The following is a 21,806-nucleotide window of genomic DNA, read 5'->3' on the forward strand; positions in this document are numbered from 1 at the left end:
GCCTCCCGGTACATAGTTGTATAGTCTTAGTTGTGGGTCCTACTAGTTGTGGCATGTGGGATGCCGCCTCAGCATGGCTTGATGCCATGTCCATGCCCAGGATCCGAACCGGTGAAACGCTGGGCCGCCGCAGCGGAGCATGCAAACTTAACCACTCAGCCACGGGACCAGCCCCCAAAAAATGTTTTTTTAAACATGCACTCTTTGACCCAGCACTTCTACTTCTAGGAATTAATGCTAACAGAATAATTAGTCATGTGAATAAAAATCTATGTTCATAGACACTGTTTATGATGCTGAAAAATGATAACTATGTGTTTATGATAAAAAGGCTTAAGGAATAGCCATAAAAGACTACTATGTAGCAATTAACTCATGCTCTACAGCTTTATAACGAATAGAAAAAGAAGTTCATTATATATGTTAAGTGACAAAAGCAAAATATGAAATGGTAAGTTCACTGCTATCTAATTTTTGTAAAAAAACAAGTGTGTATGGGGGCTGGCCCCGTGGCCAAGTGGTTAAGCTCGCAGGCTCCGCTGCAGGCGGCCCAGTGTTTCATTGGTTCGAATCCTCGGCGCGGACATGGCACTGCTCATCAGACCACGCTGAGGCAGCGTCCCACATGCCACAACTAGAAGAACCCACAACGAAGAATACACAACTATGTACCGGGGGGCTTTGGGGAGAAAAAGGAAAAAATAAAATCTTTTTTAAAAAAAAAGCAAGTGTGTATGTTATGTGTAGAAAATGTGAGCGTTTTTGTATATGTATGTACATATATATGTGTGTGAGTACATATATAGAGAGAGAGAGAGGAGAAAAGTGTGTGTGTGTGTGTGTGTGTGTGTGTCCGTGTGCACAGTGGGTATATATGTGCCAAAAGCCCATAAGGATTGAGACTGAGCTGTTAACTGTGGTTATCCCTGAGTGGTGGGAGTACAGGTAATTTTAATTTTCTCCTTTATGCTTTCCTGTAATTTCTAGAAGTCTTTTCTGCCGTCAAGCATGCATTGCTCTTATAACCAGAAAAAATGTTATTTCCATTTTGCATAAATAAATAAATAACTTTTAAAAACGAGCATCTGAGGCCCTAGAGACTAACCATAGCAACAGCTGTCACCAAAGATTACACATGTAGCAATTAGGACAGCTAAAAAAGAAGTCAACTACCCTTATTAATTAACACTCTCTAAGACATGGTTTAGCTATATGTGCTCTAGAAGTGTGTTGAAGCCATGAGTATAAATCTCCATCTCTTGTTCTCTTTAGAATCTTGTTTTATGCTAAGGTCCGTGAGGCCAGAACATCTTGGTGGGTGCTGAATCTCAACTGGTTTCCAGGCAGCATTTGAAAAAGGCAACTCAGTTCCCCTCCTTGCCCATTAGGTGGGGCCAGAAAGCTTTAGAAAAGTCCCTCCCAGCTAAAATACGAACAGGAAGAGACCAAATTGCAGAGAAAAACAGGTAGAAAGCCTCAGAAGTCACCCTGGTCCATTTGGGTGGGATGTGTGCTAAAATTTTTCTAGGATAAAAACTATTTCCAGAGAGTTCTCTAGAGAATACCAAGTGGAGAGTCTATAAAACGTGTTTCAGTACCTGATAATCACACCTGTAAACAAGACTTTTTTCTAACATTTTAAAATTAACTCTGGTTGAAATGTAAATTAAACAACACTGAGATACCATCCTTCATAGATCAGATTAGCAGAACTTCAGAAGCTTGTTAGTACACTCCATGGGCCAGGCTGCGGGGAAAGAGGCAGTCTCTGGCATTGCTGGAAGAAAAGGGAACTGGCACAACTCCTATGGAGAAGAGCCGGCAATCTCTAAGAATGTTCCAGCAATCTCATTTCTTGGAATTTACCCTAAAGATTCACTTTCAACAAGATAACAATAAATATGCACAAGTTATTGATTACAGTATTTATTTAAATGGCAAAATATTAGAACTTACCTAAATGTCCCAATATAAGAACATGGTTGGATAATGGCACAGCTACAAGCGGAGTACTGGGCAGCTGCAGGGAAGAATGGGCAGAATCCTACAGTCTGATATGGAGCGATCTCCAGGATTTCTTAAGTGAACAGAGCAAAGTACAAAGGAGGAGATAGAGGATGCTACCTTCTGTGTAAGGAAAAAGGGGAAATAAGAAAGCATACATCTATCTGCTTGTCTTTACCAAAAGAAACACAGGAAGGAGAAGCCAGAAGTTGATCCCCTACAAGGAGTGGGAGGGGGCAGTGTTGAAGGAATACAGGAGGCAGCGACACTTCTCTGAGTATATATTTTGTATAGTTTTGATTTGTGGAAGTATGTTAATGTCCTACATATTCAAACAATCAAATCAAATCAACAAGGATGGGAAGGGGAAAAAAGCTAAAACTGAAAGCCAATCGAAGAAAAAAATCCCAACTGTATTTCAAATGAACAACAAAGCTACCTTCTGGGGGGCCGAGGGAGGGAGAACTAATCCAAAGTATGGAGAACGCAGTGTTGATCTATACACCTTCTGTGTTTAGGGATGTCGGGGGCGGGGAGGACTGCCAACAAATCCGGAACTATTTTTAGTAGGTTTCTTTCCCGTAGTGGTATGAGTGAAGCAGTTCTGAAACTATTTTAGATGTACTGTGGGATTGAGCAAATGACTCAATGATTTGATGTTGTTGGGAGCCAGGATCCTCACTGTGGAAGAGGGACATATAAATATGAAATAGGGGAGGCAAAGGAGAACCCTATGGGGATGGACGAGAGGTATCAGGGTAGGCTCATCATTTCTAAAATATATATGTATATATAATATGCATGTGTGTGTGTGTGTTTCCTAGGTATGGCGGCTGAAAAGGCTTAGAAGCAAAGACACTCCAGTAGCAATGGGCACTAGTGCCCAAATCTTTGTTTCTAATACTATTCCCCACTGAAAGGAAGTGAGGCTCCATGGAGAAATGGCCAATTTCAAGGCAGCGCTTAGGGAATGTCCAAGAAGAGCCTGGAGCATCTTGTTATTCCGCAAAGTAAGAAAGTGCTAAAAATAGTTATGGGGGCATAGCAAGAAGACACAGCAATCAGCTTAAAGGGGCTCCCACTGGCCAAAGCTGGGATAAGTTGAGCACCAAAATAATCAAGGATAATAATGAATCATAAACCACTGAGAAAGTAGGAATGAATCCATATCCACAATAAATAGGCAAATAAATCTGAGAAAAAGGAGGACTCTTGCTTACAGGAGAATGCCAACGCCAGCTGGTAACCGTTGAGGGAGTACTGGAGTTGGAAAATCATCATTTTGCAACCATAACTGTAAAGATTGGTTCAGACAAGAATCATCAATAGATACCAAATCTATGTGGCAATTTCGATGAAGGGCAACATATTTCAAAGTCTGAAAGTGTCTCTTCATAGATTGCTCATTTATTGCAAGGCAAAAAAACACCCAGTAATTATATAGCAGAAAGAATGGACAACTCTTTGACCAGGTGATGGAAATTAAGATCACCAATGAGAGGCAGATGGGCATGGATGTGATACCCTGAGAGGAACACAACATTATTTACACAGTGTTCTGGCCGGGAATACAGTCCGGCCAATACCTCGACTTTAGCCCAGTGAGCCCCATTTCGGACTCGTGACTTCAGAACTATATGAGAATAAATTTGTGTTGTTTTAAATCACTAAGTCTGTGGTAATTTGTTACAGCAGCAATAGAAAACTAAGACACCTGAAATATGGACCAAAAACTACATAAAAGTAATCAATGTTAAATTTTCTGATGTTGATAATTACTATGGTTATGTAAGAGAATGTCCTTGGTCTTAGGAAATATTCACTGAGGTATTTAGAGGTAAATGGGTATGACGTATAAAACTTACTCTCAAATGATTAAAAAAATGTGTGCATATGTATGCATACACACACACAGAACAAATGATAAAGCAAATGGAAAATGTTAATAGGTGAATCTGGGTAAATGGTATATGGATGTTCCTTGTACTATTCTTGCAACTTTCCTGTAAGTTTGAAATTATTTCCAAAAAAAAAAAATTTTAGATAGACAACTGGTTGAAATGTATAATGTCATCAGTTTCTAACTTTGGTGGAGATAAAAAATAACCATACCATCACACTTTGTCTTCTTGAAAATAACAAGGATTGTTTCCCACCACCAATACTGATCTACTACGAAAAAAATAAATTTCTCTAGATTTCATTGCTCTTTTTAACACCTATAACACTTACCGAGGACTGCTCTGTGGCTGGTAGCCTCCACGCCTAGCAGCGTAAGGGAAATTGCAAGATGTCTGCTCTTGAGATGTTAAGAATCTGATGTGGGGAAAGGTAGATTAAAGTATTGATAGACAGGCCCATCTGGAAAAATAGACTTGGACTGGTGGCAAGGAGGGAAGAGGCCAGGGAGGAGAATGAAGAAGCCGAGGCTTGGGTTCAGGAGAAAGCCTATTGAGGGTGACAAGTGAGACAACTTACCACCGAGCACCTAATACCTGGCACCAAGCAGACACCCAGAGTTGAATGGTTCCCTTCACGCTTCATCTCCTTGTCTTCAGGAAATGGTGAAAGAGAGCTCCTGGGAGAACTCTGGGAGATAAATTTGGGTAAGCAGGAAACCTGAAAAGCAGCCCACCTTCCTGCCTTTCTCTCCAAGTATTTCATAAGCCAGGTGCTGGAATTTGGACATTTTTTCTCGGGTACTGAGAAGCCACTATAAGGTTTTGGTTAATATGGAGGCCTTTAGTCATTCAACAAGTATTTTTTGAGCTGCTCCCATATGTCAGGCAATGAGCTAGACGGAGGGAAGAGAGAAACAGGCTGTGATCCCTATTCAGTGTGCTTAAGGGCTTAAGCAGGGGTGCGTTTAGGTATTCTGAGAGCCCAGAGGAGGGGCAGCTAACCCAGTAAGGCTGGATTGGGAGAGCGGCCAATCTGAGTCTTCAGGGTCAGGTATGGAGCAATTAACTAGGCAGATACAGGGAAAGGGCATTCAGGACACTGGAAACCGGGAAGAGCCTATGGCAGGTATACAGGCAGGAGAGTGCGGAACATTTGAGGGGACTTCCGGTGGTTTGGTCCACTGGCTGGAAGAGAGACTAGTGGAGTGGGTAAGAGTGCTGGCAAATAAACACACGAAAAGATGCCCAATGGCATTCGTCATTAGAGAAATGCACATGTAGACCACAATGAGATGCCACTTCACACCTACTAGAATGGCTAAAAACAAACGAAATAGGTGAAACTGGTGAGGATGTGGAGCCACTGGAACTCTCATACACTGCTCGTGAAAGTGTCAAATGATATGGCAACTTAGGACAACGGTTTGGTCATTTCTGACAAAGTTAGACATCTACTTACCATACGACCCGGCAATCTGACTTCTAGGTATGTGCTCAAGTGAAATACCAAGGTATGCCCACATAAAGCTCTGTACTTGATTCAAAATCGCCAAAAGGTAGAAGCAACAACTGTCCATCAAGTAGTGAATGGATAAGGAAATTATGGTACATCCAGACAATGGGATACGACTTAGCAATAAAGACGAATGAATTAGTGAGACACATACAACAACAGGGACAAAGCTTAAAAGCATTACATTAAGTGAAAGAAGGCAGACACAACAGCTACATACCATATGATTCCATTTATATGGCATTCTGGAAAAGGCAGAATTACAGGGCTAGAAAACACATCCTTGTTTGTTTGGGGTGGGAGAGGAGACTGCCCAAAAGAGGCACAAAGGAACCTTTTGGGGCAATAAGAATATTCTGTATTTTGACTGTGGTGGTGTTTACATGACTGTATAGGTTTGTCAAAACTTATTGAACTGTATGCCTAACAAGGGTGAATTTTACTACATATAAATCATACCTTAATAAACCTGACTTTAAGAAACTCTGCCTGGGTCTGAATCCCAACTCTGGCACTTATTAGCTGGTGACCTGGGGCAAGTTACTTACCTCCTCTGTGCCTCAGTTTCCTCATCTGTATAATGGAGACAATGGTAGTACCTACATCAGAGGGTTTCTGTGAGGATGAAATGTTAGTATATGGAGAGTGCTAGAACGTTGCCTGACACAGAGTAAGTGCTTAGTAGACTGAACTGTTATGGTCAGAACAGACGAGTCTGAGGCTGAAGGCTTGGCTGCCAGTTTCACCACTCATTACCTACATAACTTTGGGAAAGTCATTTGGCCACGGAGAGCCTCAGGTAATCTCAAAGCTGTGGCAATGTTATCAGCCACCTACCCTGCACACCACACTGGATATTTACAAAGATCAGATGGGAAAAAAGTGAGATTGAGTGATGGCTGGTCATTCAAGGATGGGTTTTTTTCAAAAATTGGAAAAAGCGGAATCTGAGAGGACTGCCTGGATTCTGAGCCTCTCTGTGAATTAGGGGGCTGTTAACTGAGATCACGAACAGAGGAAGAACACTTTTGGCATTCAGTTCAGTTTCAGACAGGATGAGTCTGAGATGGTTGTAGGACATTCAGGTGGAAATTTCTTCATGACAAATGGAACTAAGTGTGTCGAGCTCAGGAAGAGAGGTCAGGGGTGAAGATAACTGTTTTTTAAACATTAGTGAACACGTGGTATCAAAAGATATGAATCTAAATTAAATCATCCGAGAAAACTGTGGAGGGAGAGAAGAGAGCCAGGGTCTGGGCTCTCAGGGACATCAGCACAAGAGGGCAGACAGACGGCGAGAGGCCTCGGAGGAGATGGAGGAGAGAGGTCCAGGGAAGAATGCCAGGTAGGGGAAACCAAGGGCAGAGGAAAGAATTGAATTCAACAAACAGGAAAACAGCTGGGGGCTATCCAAGATACAAAAATGAATAAAAAATAGCAAAGGGGATGAGACGAGTAAACAAGTGAAAAAGGACCCAGATAGTCAAGTGCTGCCCTGAGGGTTGGGAGGTACGGACAGAGCCTCAGAAGAGAGCTAAGGCAGAAGGGAGAAAATTATCACAGAACGGAGGGCCTAAGTCTCCAGATGGAAGGGGCCCATCAGCAGCTCAGCACAACAAATAAAAGATCCATACCAAAAAGACTCATCGCTGATAAATTTCAGAATATCAGAGAAAAAGAGAAAACCCTAAATCTTTCAGAGATTAAAAAAGGCAAGCAGTTCACGTATACGGAATAGGAGCCAAAGCAATGGAGAAATGTTTTTAAAATAGAAAGAAAATGATTTCCAACCTATTCTAGATATTGCGTATAAGTGGAATCCTCTATTTGTCCTTTTGTGACCAGCTTATTTGACTTAGCATGGTGTTTTCAAGGCTCAGGCGCGTTGCAGCATATGTCAGCACTTCATTTCTTTTTATGGCTGAATAAGATTCCATTGTCAGGATAGAGCCCAGTTTGTTTATCCATTCATCTGCTGACGGACACTTGGGTGGTTTCCATCTTTCGGCTATTGGGTGATGCCACAATGAACGTTGATCGACGTATAGTATGTGACTCCGTTTTTTATTATCTGAGTATATATCTAAGAGTGGAATTGCTGTGTCCTATGGTCATTCTATATTTAGCTTTTTGAGGAACCTCTTGGCAGTGTTTTACACCATAGTTGTTACGAGACCATTAAGTTAGCAGCACTGTGTTCCCTGCAATCCCTTGCAGAAATTGTCATCAGTGAGAACTGCCCAACATTAAAGTCAATTTCTTCTTTAATAAATATTAAGTATCATTAGAAGAGATTAGAATTTGAGGTAACAATTTACTTTAGAAAATTATCTGTAAAATTTAATGTAGTTTTGAGTATCTTAAATGATGTGTACAGCAAAAAAACCCAAACAAGCCCTCTAAACCTTAATAATTCAGGATTTAATAGACATTTATAGCTTTCTGGGACTGGAATTCTACCTCTTGTTCTCTAAAATATGTAAACTTGAGGGCCAGCGCTGGTGGCCCAGTGATTAAGTTCAGTGTGCTCTGCTTTGGCATCTGGGTTTGGTTCTGGACACAGACCTAAACCACTGATTCGTCAGCGGGCATGCTGTGGCAGCGACTCGCACACAAAAAGAGGAAAACTGGCAACAGATGTTAGCTCAGGGCGAGTCTTCCTCAGCAAAAAAAGAAAAGATAAGTAAAATATGTAAACTTGAATGTCATACAAACTGCAAACATGTTTTAAACATGTACGTGACTAACTGTAAAGACTGAATATACATACATAAAATATTATCTCAAGTACCAAAAAACAGCTCAAAAAGATTAAGGAAAAATACCAAAATGTTAGTCTACACTAAATATATATGAGCAATGTGATTATGCATAAATTTTTCTTCTTTTTACATACTATTCTATGGACTTTTCATTGTTAGAGAAAAACGGTTGTTTCTTTTTTAAAAAAAGCAGTAAAATGAATTATAATATGTAATTATGTTAAATATTAGAAATCAATAATTTTTATTAAAAAGTCAACACAACACATACTTAAATCAACTTACCCACATCTTATGATGTGGGAGGAAGAATGGCAGGGAGTAAGACCCCTCTGGACTAAGGTGAAGGAGTCAGCCCTTGGAGGTAATGCTGTCTATGTGGCTTTTAATAACGATCTACAATGGACAGGATGAATATCCTTACCATTTTTTTAAAAGAATGACTTTATTTTATGAAAATGATACAATGTTCATTATAGTCAACCGATACAGAAAAGAACAGAGTCGCTCATAATCCTGCCACTTAAAAAATCACCAGTGTTAACAGTGAGTGGGCATTCCAGACTTGTCTATTCATATGTACAGAGAGGACTGATGGTGGGAATTGCTATACTTTTTATTTTTAAAAGCTTTAGAGTTAATTTGAATGCTATAGAAAAAAATTAGAAATGAAACTGAAGGGGCTGTTGAACTTCAGATAAAGGTTTCTCTACCATAAGGGCTCTTGTTCCTAAAAGAGCTAAGGAAACCAGTGATGCTCAAACTTGAGCCTGCGTGAGAATCCTCTGGAGAGTTTGTTGAAACAGACTGCTGGGCCCATCTGGAGAGTTTGTTAAAACAGACTGCTGGGCCCACCCCCAGAAGTTCTGATTCAGCAGGTCTGGGGTGGGGCCAAGAATTTGCATTTCTAACAACTTCATAGGTGATGCTGACGTTGCTGGTTGAGGACCACACTTTGAGAACCACTGTGTTAAGGTCAAGAAAAAGACTGTGAAAAACTTAAGGTTGGTCACTAGGTTTCTTTCTATATTGTATAATACAATCTTAGACAATATAACCTGACAGGACACCTGGCCATGAAAGATGAGGTGGTTAGTTCTTAGTTTTTGTCGAACTGTCTCTGCCCCATGTCCCAATTGATCAATATAAGTTAATTTTTCTTTGTCAAGATTTATAACATTTACATTCTATTCTACAACTATGATTCCTCAGTTTTAAAATCTTAGTTCTGTATTTTAATGGACTCAGAGCTCATACCCATTCCTTTTACTGGAACTCCGCTGGGGAACCTGGTATCCCCTCTCTTCTGGGTTCCCATTAAATGCCTAGAACCGGGGCTCACTGGACCCAAACATGTATTTTATTCTGCAGGCTTTGGCTTCCCCAGGCTGCTCTGCCACCTGGGAAGTGCCTCCACAGAGGAGGAAGGGGAGAAGGCAATGGTATGTGACTTATCTAAATGACTTCTCTTCTACAGTGTTTTGCATTAAAGAATTCAAATTGTTTCCAGTCAATGAAAAAAATGCTATGGATAGCCTTTTGTTTAACCCCCACATGAAAATTAGATATTTAGTTCCTAATTAAACATATTCTATTCATTACTCATTCATTCAACTAATATTTAATGAGTTCTTACTATGTGTCAAGTCGGATGCTGGGAGCTGGGAATATTATGGTGAACAAGACAGACTTGGTCCCTGTCCTTATTTTATACTTGAAATCATAAAGTAAACCTTTCTTTTTAGGCTTTAGATCTTATGCACTTAATGTTTTCTGAATACACCCATGCTACAAATAGGTATTTTGCACATAACATGCTTTGCACTTTGAGACAGTGCCAAAAGTATATCCAAATACACCTAAAGAGGAAATCAGTTGTGGAATGATTAATACTGAATCAACCATATTACCCTTAAGTGCTACAAGAAATAAAAATAGAGCTAGAGAATCAATGCTGTTTACCGAGTTACATTTCCATGTTTAATGTCCATTTTCTCTATTAGACTGTTTGTACCATAAAGGCAGCTTCCATGTGTCTAGTTTTCATCCATTGATGTAATTTTAGCACAGAATCTGTACAATAAATGTGTTAACCAAATGGTTAAATATTCAAAGCTCATAACTGTCCTCTAGAATATGGCAATAAATAGAGTAAATTATTTAAAAATTTAACACAGGGGCTGGCCCCGTGGCCGAGTGGTTAAGTTCGCGCGCTCTGCTGCAGGCGGCCCAGTGTTTCGTTGGTTCAAATCCTGGGCGCAGACATGGCACTGCTCTTCAAACCACGCTGAGGCAGCGTCCCACATGCCACAACTAGAAGGACCCACAACAAAGAATATACAGCTGTGTACCAGGGGAGCTTTGGGGAGAAAAAGGAAAAAAATAAAATCTTAAAAAAAAAAATTTAGCACAGATGTTCTGAGTACCTGACATGATATAAAGTTGTCACACTACTGTGCACATGCATTTCTCTCTGACTGTAAGTGGACTGTCAAATATGTTCGGCAAACCTGGTCTGTAGAGACGGTGCACAGCATAAGACAGGCCGTCTGCCTCAAGCTAGCACCCGATTGTGCTGCAGCAATTGCTCTGGCTCCCTGCTTACTGATGCCTCACTAAGGAAATGGCTGCCCTATCTTTTAAAGATATGTAAAAAAAAAATTAACTGTTTGTAGGAAGAGCTTTCATAATCCAGTCATGAAAAATCAAGTTCCTCTACAGGCCAATATCACTGATGAACATAGATGCAAAAATTCTAAACAAAATTTTGGCAACCAGAATTCAGCAATTCATCAAAAGAATCATACATCAGGATCAGGTGGGATTCATACCAGGGACACAGGGATGGTTCAACATCCGCAAATCAATCAACGTGATACACCACATCAACAAACTGAGGAATAAAAACCACATGATCATCTCAATAGATGCAGAGAAGGCATTTGACAAGATCCAACAGCCATTTATGATAAAAACTCTGAACAAAATGGGCATAGAAGGAAACTACCTCAACATAATAAAGGCCATATACGACAAACCCATAGCCAACATCATACTCAATGGGCAAAAACTGAACCCCATCCCCCTGAAAACAGGAACGAGACAAGGATGCCCTCTATCACCACTCTTATTTAACATAGTACTGGAGGTCCTGGCCAGAGCAATCAGGCAAGAAAAAGGAATCCAAATAGGGAAGAAGTCAAACTCTCGCTGTTTGCAGATGACATGATCTTATATATAGAAAACCCCAAAGAATCCATTGGAAAACTGTTAGAAGTAATCAACAACTACAGCAAAGTTGCTGGGTATAAAATCAATTTGCATAAATCAGTAGCATTTCTATACCCCAGTGATGAACCAACAGAAAAAGAACTCAAGAATACAATACCATTCACAATCGCAACAAAAAGAATAAAATACCTTGGGGTAAATTTAACTAAGGAAGTGAAGGACCTATATAATGAAAATTACAAGGCCTTTCTGAGAGAATTGGATGATGACATAAGGAGATGGAAAGACATTCCATGTACATGGATTGGAAGAATAAACATAGTTAAAATGTCCGTTCTACCTAAAGCAATCTACAGATTCAACGCCATCCCAATCAGAATCTCAATGACATTCTTTACAGAATTAGAACAAAGAATCCTAAAATTCATATGGGGCAACAAAAGACCCCAAATTTCTAAAGCAATCCTGAGAAAAAAGAACAAAACGGGAGGCATCACAATCCCTGACTTCAAAACATACTACAAAGCTACAGTAATCAAAACAGCATGGTACTGGTACAAAAACAGGTGCACAGATCAATGGAACAGAATTGAAAGCCCAGAAATAAAACCACACATCTACAGACAGCTTATCTTTGACAAAGGAGCTGAGAGCATACAATGGAGAAAAGAAAGTCTTTTCAACAAATGGTGCTGGGAAAACTGGAAAGCCATATGTAAAAGAATGAAAATTGACCATTCTTTTTCACCATTCACCAAAATAAACTCAAAATGGATAAAAGACCTAAAGGTGAGACCTGAAACCATAAGGCTTCTGGAAGAAAACGTAGGCAGTACACTCTTTGACATCAGTATTAAAAGGATCTTTTCAGACACCATGCCTTCTCAGAGAAGGGAAACAATAGAAAGAATAAACAAATGGGACTTCATCAGATTAAAGAGCTTCTTCAAGGCAAATGAAAACAGGATTGAAACAAAAAAACAACCCACTAACTGGGAAAAAATATTTGCAAGTCATATATCTGACAAAGGCTTAATATCCATAATATATAAAGAACTCTTACAACTCAACAACAAAACATCAAACAACCCAATCAAAAAATGGGCTGGAGACATGAACAGACATTTCTCCAAAGAAGATATACTGATGGCCAATAGGCACATGAAAAGATGCTCATCATCGCTGATCATCAGGGAAATGCAAATCAAAACTACACTAAGATATCACCTTACACCCGTTAGAATGACAAAAATATCTAAAACTAATAGCAACAAATGTTGGAGAGGTTGCAGAGAAAAAGGAACCCTCATACACTGCTGGTGGGAATGCAAACTGGTGCAGCCACTATGGAAAACAGTATGGAGATTCCTCAAAAAATTAAAAATAGAACTACCATACGATCCAGCCATCCCACTACTGGGTATTTATCCAAAGAGCTTGAAGTCAGCAATCCCAAAAGTCCTATGCACCCCAATGGTTATTGCAGCACTGTTTACAATAGCCAAGACGTGGAAGCAACCTAAGTGTCCAGCAACAGACGAATGGATAAAGAAGATGTGGTACATATATACAATGGAATACTACTCAGCTGCAAAACAGAACAAAATCATTCCATTTGCAATAACATGGATGGACCTTGAGAGAATTATGTTAAGTGAAATAAGCCAGCGAGAGAAGGATAATCTGTGTATGACTCCACTCATATGAGGAATTTAAAATTATGGACTAAGAACAGTTTAGTGGATACCAGGGGAAAGGTGGGGTGGGGGGTGGGCACAAAGGGTGAAGTGGTGCACCTACAACATGACTGACAAACATTAATGTACAAATGAAATTTCACAAAATTGTAACCTATCAATAACTCAATAAAAAAAAAAGGCAAAAAAAAAAAAAATTCAAGTTCCTAACAGATTTTGACTTAGAAAGTTCTGTCTTTGTAAGTACAGAACAGTATTTTAAACATCAACAGGTCCTACCTAGGGCTGTAATTCTCCTATGAAATTAAAATAATGTTCTCACAAACTGGCAAGTAAGTTCTTCAAGCAGAAGGAGCAACAATATTTTATTTTATTACAAATAAACATTTCACAAAAATGTAATTGGGAATGTATATGTACTATTAAGCAGAACACAGAAAACAAAGAAAAAAGGTATTGGGACCTAAAATATCATTTAAAATTCCGTCAATTTTCTCTTACACAAAGTAGGTACTCAATACCACTGAACTGAAAAGAAACACTTTATAACATGTGCTTGCAAAATGTAACGCTACAGTAGTAAAGTACAACTTCCAAATATGAGATTTTGTCTGTCAAATTTTTAAAAAGCCTTTAAAAATATGATATGCACAAGCTTGCCCTGAGGGAAAGTAAGATGGAATATAGATTACAAAATCTTTACATATTTTCCACAATAGCTTTTTGAAATTGGAAAAGAGCAGATAGTTGTGGAAAAAACTGAATGAACCAATTCCTAAAAATTCAGTGCACTCATAACTACCTGATGGAAAATTTGAAGCACCTTTTCTCTCGCCTTTTTATGTCATCATATGAAATGTATGAATTATATAGGCCTTGATCTTCAGAAACTTAAGAAAACTTCAAGTTAGAAACCAAGGTGTCATCAGAAAAAGAAAAATCTGGTATAAAATTTGCTAGCATAAGGCCACTGCTTCAAGTTCTTTCATGTACAGACACTATACAGTTCAGATACTTTTGTTTTTTGTTTTTATTACATAAGCAAAACTTTCAACATATAAACGTCTGGATATAACTCAGTTAAATTCTCTATGAAACCATGCTCAGAGAAAAACGCATCAACAAATAATGCCCTTTTGAGACTTTTTGCAAAAGAAACTCCATGTAATACAACTTTTAAATTGAATACTGTAATTTAAAAGCAATTGTTAAGTGTAAAAAAGTTGCAGCATTCCACTACAGAAAAATAAAGTTATTTTATCAAGAAAGTTACAGTATTAGTGCTTTAGTGCCAATTCTAAGTCGTGACAAAAAGAGATGCTCCCAAATATCCTGTAGTGTTGCTTCCATTTGTAACAATTCCAGATTAGACTGCTGTGGCCATGTTCGTATATTCCTATGGAGAGAAAACAAAAGAAATACAGACTTCAAAAGAAGCGTCAGTTATAACACCTGAGCTAGAGTTTTGTTCACATTGCAATTTTCAAAATATTTCAATTTATATAGTACTACTTGCACTCAAGATCCCCACAAAGGTATGTGGAGCCCCAAAGACGCAAAGTAACAAGAGAACACATCAAAGCAGATATCAAATGATAGGTCAGTAGGACAAAGAAAACACATGGCGCTTGATACGCTGGTGTTAGTAAGTTGATGAAAACAGCATTCTGCTATTTGGGTGAGTTTCACTTGGAATACCTGGCCAAAAATCAAGACTCTTAACCCTTAGTCCCTCAAGTACGGAGCCTGACGTGACACACACACAACCTCAAACTGGTATTTGATCTTTGTCATCATAAACTATCTTCTAAAACTATATGGGCTCTTCTAGCTTGGCTGATAACAGCAGAGAAAGCTGTTAGAGGGAAGAAAACAGCTTTCTTGCTTTTGAACGGTGACCTACAACAAAAAGATGTAAGGTTTCAACAAACACAGGAAAAGGAATTCATAAGAACAATAAGACTATGATCAAAAGGTAATGAAAGTTGATTCTATACTGTGATGCTATGCAAAATATTACCAACCACACTGGACATACAACCATGCAACTAACAAAAGAGCAAAAGTGGTAGAATGGCATGTTTTTTGGACATTAAAAAAATTTATTAATATATATATATCCTTACCTTTTACTAGGATCTTACTTTATTAAAACTGAAAGAAATTTAAAAGTCAATTTATTTCTTGGCATTTGTATTAGTATGGAAACGTTTAATTCCAAACAAAAGCAATGCTGATAGAAACTTCTTATTATTCTTTCTATTTTGGTTAATGAAATGTTCAAAATACATGCATATACATTTTTGTCAACATCATTCCTTTAAATAGAGGTAGACTTCATTGCATCCTATTTCTTTACTCATATAAAAATTATATACATTGATCTTCAAATAAAATATCTGTTGCCTACTAAAAACTTTAAAAGGAAACTCTAATAATTCTAAAAATTTTTTTCAACTGAAATATCTTGTTTATCAAAATGTACGATAATTCTGAATCACATTCACCTTGACATAGCTTCTTCCACACCCTCTCTTGGACTGATCCCTCCATTCTTCCAATTATTTGGAAACTTATTTTAAGCAGAATGCTGAACTAGATATACAAGCACCACCCTCATCTGGGTTTTCATAACTTGACACTTGGGTCATTGCAAATGTTCCTGTTGGTCTTCCTGCGTCTCATCACCTCCCCAGAAGTCTGCCTACCCACTGCTCACCAAGCGATCATCCTCAAAACACCGCTTTCTCCTTGTCGGTCTAGGAAGGTGTCCTGCTGCTGCCACATCACATCCTCAATATTTTACCCAGCTTTCCAGGCCCTCCATAACTGGCACACCCCTATCTCTACCCAATTCCACCTTCTACTGCCAAACGGGGATCTCTGGCTATAGCCCCTGCTGTGTCCTGCTCTTCTATATGCCTCAGCTTACAACCTACCTCCTCTGTGAAGAGAATAGAAATCAAAGTACTTAGTATACATTCCCTGACCATTCTTAATATATTGATGTTTCCCTCCACTCTTTAGACATCACCATCTGGGAAATTAAGCTCTTCAAAAACATGGTTGTGCAGGAAAGAGTTAATACAGCATACCTAACTGCTGTCCTTTGAGAGGCCCGCTTACAACGTTGGCCCTTGCCTGGCATCTGGGAACGGAGGTTTCGAGAGGGTTCCCACCATTGATGAATGTCTAAACTGTGCAAACAATATGGTCTATGCTGAACACCTGCTTTTCTTCTGAGAGTCTGGAATTTGGGTCCATGCCTGGCAGGGGGTACCTACATGACCAGCCCCCAGTAAAACCCTGGGCACTGAGTCTCTAATGAGCTTCCCTGGTTGGCAACATTTCACACGTGTTGTCACGGCTCATTGCTGAGGGAATTAAGCACGTCCTGTGTGACTCCACTGGGAGAAGACTCTTGGAAACTGGTACCTGGTGTCCTTTGGACTTAGCCCGAGTGCCAATTCTCTGTGCTGATTGTGCTGTGCAGCCTTCCACTATAACACATCACAGCCATGAGTGCCACCACACGCTGAGTCCTCTGAGTCCTCCTAGCCCATCACCGAACCTGGGGGTGGTCTTGGGGACCCCTGACACAATGGCTGCTCTTCACTAACTTTTTAGAGCTACGGATGCATGTGCGTGCGTGCGTGTGTGTGTGTCTGTATGATTAGATTTGATTCCCTCTGACAAGCATTTTCTAAAGATGGGCTACATATCTGAAAACATATCTGAAAAGCAACAGAGGAAGATATGAAGACTGATGAGGTACCCTCTATCCTCAAGGAGTCGATCATCTGTTTGGGGAAATAGGAAGATAAAGAGCAATAGTTAGAGACTAAATGAAACAAGAGTTAAAGAAGGGGCTTTGGTAAGGCTCTACAGTGGAAAGCAGGGTTTGATAAGGAAAGAATGGGGAACAAGGGGCTATTTCTAGCCAAGAGAACGGCAGGAACAAAGAGAGAAATACGTGAAAACATGCTACGCTTCAAAAAGCAGAGTCCATGGAGAAATGTGGATAGAAAGGTATCTTAGGGCTGGACCTGACTAACAAGTCTGGCCTCTTTTTTCATGGGCAACAGAATCCTTGGAAAGTGCTTGCACAAGAGTGATATGATTCGATCTGTGTTTCAGGGCAATAACTGTGCTAACAGTGAGCGGACGGAATAAGGGAATCACAGGAAGCCTGGAAACGAGTTAGAGGCTCCAAAGGTTCTGAAAACAGAGCAGGAACACAGAAGAGCGCAGCAGGGAGGAAAGGTGGCGCTTTCAATCAGTGGGGAAAGGACAAATGATTCAATAACTAGTGTCAGAAAAACTGACTATCTATTGGAAACAAAATAGATTCTGACCCCACATTGTATCATAAAAATAAATTCTAAATGGAATAAGTATTTATGTGTTTAAAACATTAACCATAAAACCACTTAAAGGAAGCACAGTAAGGAATTTTTATAAGCATAAGCATGATATGAAATCTAGAAGCCATATAGGACAAACTTGACAGATTCATGAACATTTACAAGTTCTGTAATGTAAAAGCCACCATGAACGGCTGACACACACAAAATAAATACCAGGAAAATGTATGCCAGGTTAATACGCTCAGTCAATCAAGAGCTCTTACAAATCAATAAGAAAAAGTGCCATTACTCAACAGAAACACTGGCAAAGCATAGAAATAAGGAAGCTGAGAGAAGAAACACAAATGGCCAATAGACACATAAAAAGTATGCTCCCATCATTAATAATCAAAGAAAGGCAAATGAGAACCATTTTCTGACAACGAATAATGAAGACTGATAATGTGGAGTGCTGACTAGAGTGTAGGTAAACAGGCACTTTCATGCACTTCTGGTGAGAGTAGAAAGGAGTACAAGGGGCACTATGGCAAGGTAGCAAAATGTCAGCATGCCCAGTGGTATTGCCAAAAATAATGCAAACCCATAAGCTATGCATAAGTCATCAACAGAGGCTTGGTTAAGCCAGTCAGCAATCATCAAACTGGGATACGTATACTCTCATATAAGAGGTGTAAGTATAAGAAGACTTGCCTGGGAGTATGTAGATATCGATAGTTTGGAGGGAATTAATTTGTAGACCTTCAAATTCCCAACGTTTGCTTTTCAAAATTAATCTGTCTGTACAACTGTTAAGGCTGGTTCCCCACCTCTCACTTTATACAAGAAAGATAAACCTTCTCATCCTGAATCTTAGTACTATGTATTATGTGGGGATCCAAAAAAGGGGGCAATTGGAAATATTGGTGACAGTGTCAAAAAAGTGAACCAACTCTAGCAGCTAGTGATAAATAGCATACTTCTGCAGGTCAGATGCTTTCCAATTCTTTGCTTTTATTTAGAATTGAAGGATGGTAAAATCGAGTTTTCAGTGAAAAAACATTCAAAATTCCTTCCTTCCTTCCTTCCTTCCTTTCTTCCTTCCTTCCTCCCTCCCTCCCTCTCTCTCTCTCTCCCTCTTTCTGTCTGTCTTTCTTTTTTTTTTGGTGAGGAAGATTGCCCCTGAGCTGATATCTGTTGCCAATCTTCCTCTTTTTGACCCCACTGGGCTGGCCCCAAAATACTTTCTGACGATAGATTACTAAGCGATTTTTTGGCCTATAATTCAGAGTTCAAAGAACCAAGTGGCATTGCTATAATAAACGTCCTTTCTTTCCCATCTATATAATCATTTAAACAAGGTCTCTCAGGACTTACATCCATATAAATAAAAAATACAATTAGAATGGATACTTGAATACTGTATTATTCTACTAGCAATGTTATATTTATCTATGAATACGTGAACTAACTGAAAAGAGAAATGTATTTCCAATAAAACTTCCTCCGTCTAATCTATACTTAACAAAGTATGTAATATATTTATGCTACTTGGATCAACTGTAATGTTAACTCAATCCAGAGGAATTATTTAACACCTAATATTCACAAAAATTTATCAACACTTTGTGTCAAATTTGATTTGGTGATCAATGAAAGACTTTCAAAGATAAAAGTCTATAGGGGAAATAGAATGGAATCCAAATTCAAGGCAAAAATGGAATGATGTAAAATTTCTCACTTTGTTAAAAGAGCTTATTTGCATATTTTTAAAAATGTATGATGTTAGTTATCAAACTCCTGTGGTGTGCAGGTTCCACTAAGAAATTTATAAGAATGATGTAACAGTTTTATTTAAGACTCTCTATTTATAATATACCAGAAATTATATCTTTTATAACAACTTAAACTTACGATAAAAAATATTAGATACCAACCTAAAAATGTACAAGGAGGTAGATAATTTTTCAAAATTTTAGGGTAAGCAAAAAAAAGTTTGAGGAATACTGAAATAAACAATACATCCATAGAGTAGAATAATATGCTGCCATTAAAGTGAATCAATTGAATGGAGTAATGAATGAGTGATAGAAGCAGGAAGACTTGGAACAACTGAAGTTGGCAGGAGAACTGGGAGGGTTAGTAGGACAAGTTTCTAGCACGGCTGGCTAGCTGCGAGAGCTATGGATCATGAGGAGACACCAGTGGTCTGGGGAGGAGAGCAAGTTTGATTTTATTTTTAACAGCTTTACTGAGATATAATTCATACATCATACAGCCCATCCATTTAAAGTGTACAATTCAGGGGCCGGCCCCGTGGTGCAGCGGTTAAGTGCACACGTTCCACTTTGGCAGCCCGGGGTTCGCTGGTTCGGATCCCGAGTGCGGACATGGCACCGCTTGGCAAGCCATGCTGTGGCAGGCATCCCACATATAAAAAGTAAAGCAGGATGGGCACGGATGTTAGCTCAGGGCCAGTCTTCCTCAACAAAAAGAGGAGGGTTGGCAGCAGATGTTAGCTCAGGGCTAATCTTCCTCAAAAAAAAAGTGTACAATTCAATGATTTTGTAGTGTAGTCATAGCATTGTGCAACCATCAGTCACTGCAATCAGTTTTAGAACATTTTTCTTTCTCCAAATAAACCCCATACGTGTTAGCAGTCACAACCAGCCCCCTCCCTTTTCCCCTAACCCCCCAGTTTTTGGCAACCACTGATCTACTTTCAATCTCTACGGCTTGGTTTATTCCGAACATTTCATAAAGATAGAATCACTCTATATGTGGTCTTTTGTGACTGGTTTCTGTTACTTGGCATCATGCCCTTAAGTGTCACCCATGCTGGAGCATGTGTCAGTACAAGTTTGACTTTGAACATGCTGAATTTGAGGTGCCTTCAGGACATCCATGTGAGGGTTCTGGGAGGCTGCTGAAAATCTGGAGCTCTGGAGAGTAGTCAGAGGTGATGGTTGAAACCTTGCGAAGAGGTGAGGGCAATCAGGGCAAGTAGGAGGAATAAATAAAGAGAATACAGAATATAACGCTAGGGAACGCTTAACTTACATTTTTAAAGCATGCATGCACGAAGAGAAACCACCAAATAAGACAGAAGAGTCAGAGAGGTAGGTAGCTCCAGATCCTAAGTGTTTGAAGGCGATGACGCCCCTACACAACCCTTCTTTTGCACCCCAGCACACTTCAGCTCGAGGGACACAGCAAGTGTGTAACAGTATTTTTGATTCATCTGATCTTCGTTCCTTTTCTATCATTGTACTCCATGATTTTCAAGGCTTTTTCCAACCCCAAAAGCCTTGAATCCTGGTCTCTAACTACCTTCCTGCTGCGCCTTTATGCTCTCCTTTCTCCTCTTCCTCTCTGTGGGCAGAGCTCTGGTAGGCACCCAGCTGACAGGCACAGGAGGACTGCTGGAGAATCCGTGATCTAAGGAACTCCATGTCTTCCTGACCAAATGCACAACTGCTAACAGTTTTTCAGAGGCCATGTTCCCAGAGGTGACTTCATGAATTCTTACTAGGTTCTCTGTCCTATTCTGGTACATAGACCAACCCTCAAGAGTTTCTGAAAACTTTCTGTGATGAGCAGAGGATATGTAATGGGGGCCCTTGTGAATAACAGTGGATAAAAGATGAGCCTTATTCCAGGTAGTAACAGACATTCCTCCTGTCTCCTCATCTTTTGGCCCAAGCGCAGAATCCAAGAGAAAGGAAACACAGTAAAAGAGAATCTGGGTGCCAGAATGGGATTAATAAGACAAGTGCATGATGAATGAGGAGGAAGAATTCCAGTTCTGTACTTTCCTAATACAACCTGGGAATCTTACTGCTTTGTAGGCAGTTGGCGAGCCAATGCAGTTTTAGGGAAGCCATGATCGTTCTGGTAAGTGGACAAGAGGACGTATTAGGAGCACACCTAGGATCTCCCCCACCCCTCTCTGAAGCTGTTTGGTGTTGGAGACAGGAAGCACCATCTGAAGGCACAGTACCCAGACGATACCACCGATGAGCATCACAAGACCTTCTAGCCATGAATGATCAGCTTAGGCATTTCAATATGGCAGGGGAGCGAAGAGTCCAGACAAGATCAATCTAAACCTTCCTGGTGGACTTGGAGGCATGTGGGAATATGTAGGTTCATATCTGATTTCAGGCTCCAGAAGTTCCAGGATGCCTAGATTAATTAATCATGCATCCTTAATTAATCTGGGTAGTGGTCTAATCACGAAAATAATGAACTCTCTAGAAGGGCAAAAAGCCAAAGCAGTGCACGATGCTGCCCAGACTAAGGTTTATCTCTAGGGCAGGACCTTCAATGTTCCCTCCAATGCTGAAGCTTGGGAT

At 39.7% G+C, this 21,806-nt stretch overlaps 1 protein-coding gene across 8 annotated transcripts in view; it reads right to left on the reverse strand.

Moving 5' to 3' along the window:
- Nucleotides 1-13,441: 13,441 nt before the first annotated feature.
- BCLAF3 (BCLAF1 and THRAP3 family member 3) overlaps nt 13,442-21,806 on the reverse strand; it is a 60,190-nt gene continuing 51,825 nt past the window's right edge. For 4 of the 8 annotated variants that reach the window (XM_070603493.1, XM_070603489.1, XM_070603494.1 and 1 more), the window contains exons 12-13: nt 15,235-15,262; nt 13,442-14,504 (exon numbers count right to left, since the gene is read on the reverse strand). In XM_070603493.1, coding sequence (XP_070459594.1) covers nt 15,257-15,262 — 6 coding nt within the window. In that variant the 3' untranslated portion in view covers nt 13,442-14,504; nt 15,235-15,256. The remainder of the gene's footprint in view (nt 14,505-15,234; nt 15,263-21,806) is intronic. The other 4 variants (XM_070603491.1, XM_070603487.1, XM_070603492.1 and 1 more) reach the window with 1 other exon arrangement.

Source organism: Equus przewalskii, chromosome X, assembly GCF_037783145.1.
Source record: "Equus przewalskii isolate Varuska chromosome X, EquPr2, whole genome shotgun sequence".
In the NCBI taxonomy this organism is placed as follows: Eukaryota; Metazoa; Chordata; class Mammalia; order Perissodactyla; family Equidae; genus Equus; species Equus przewalskii.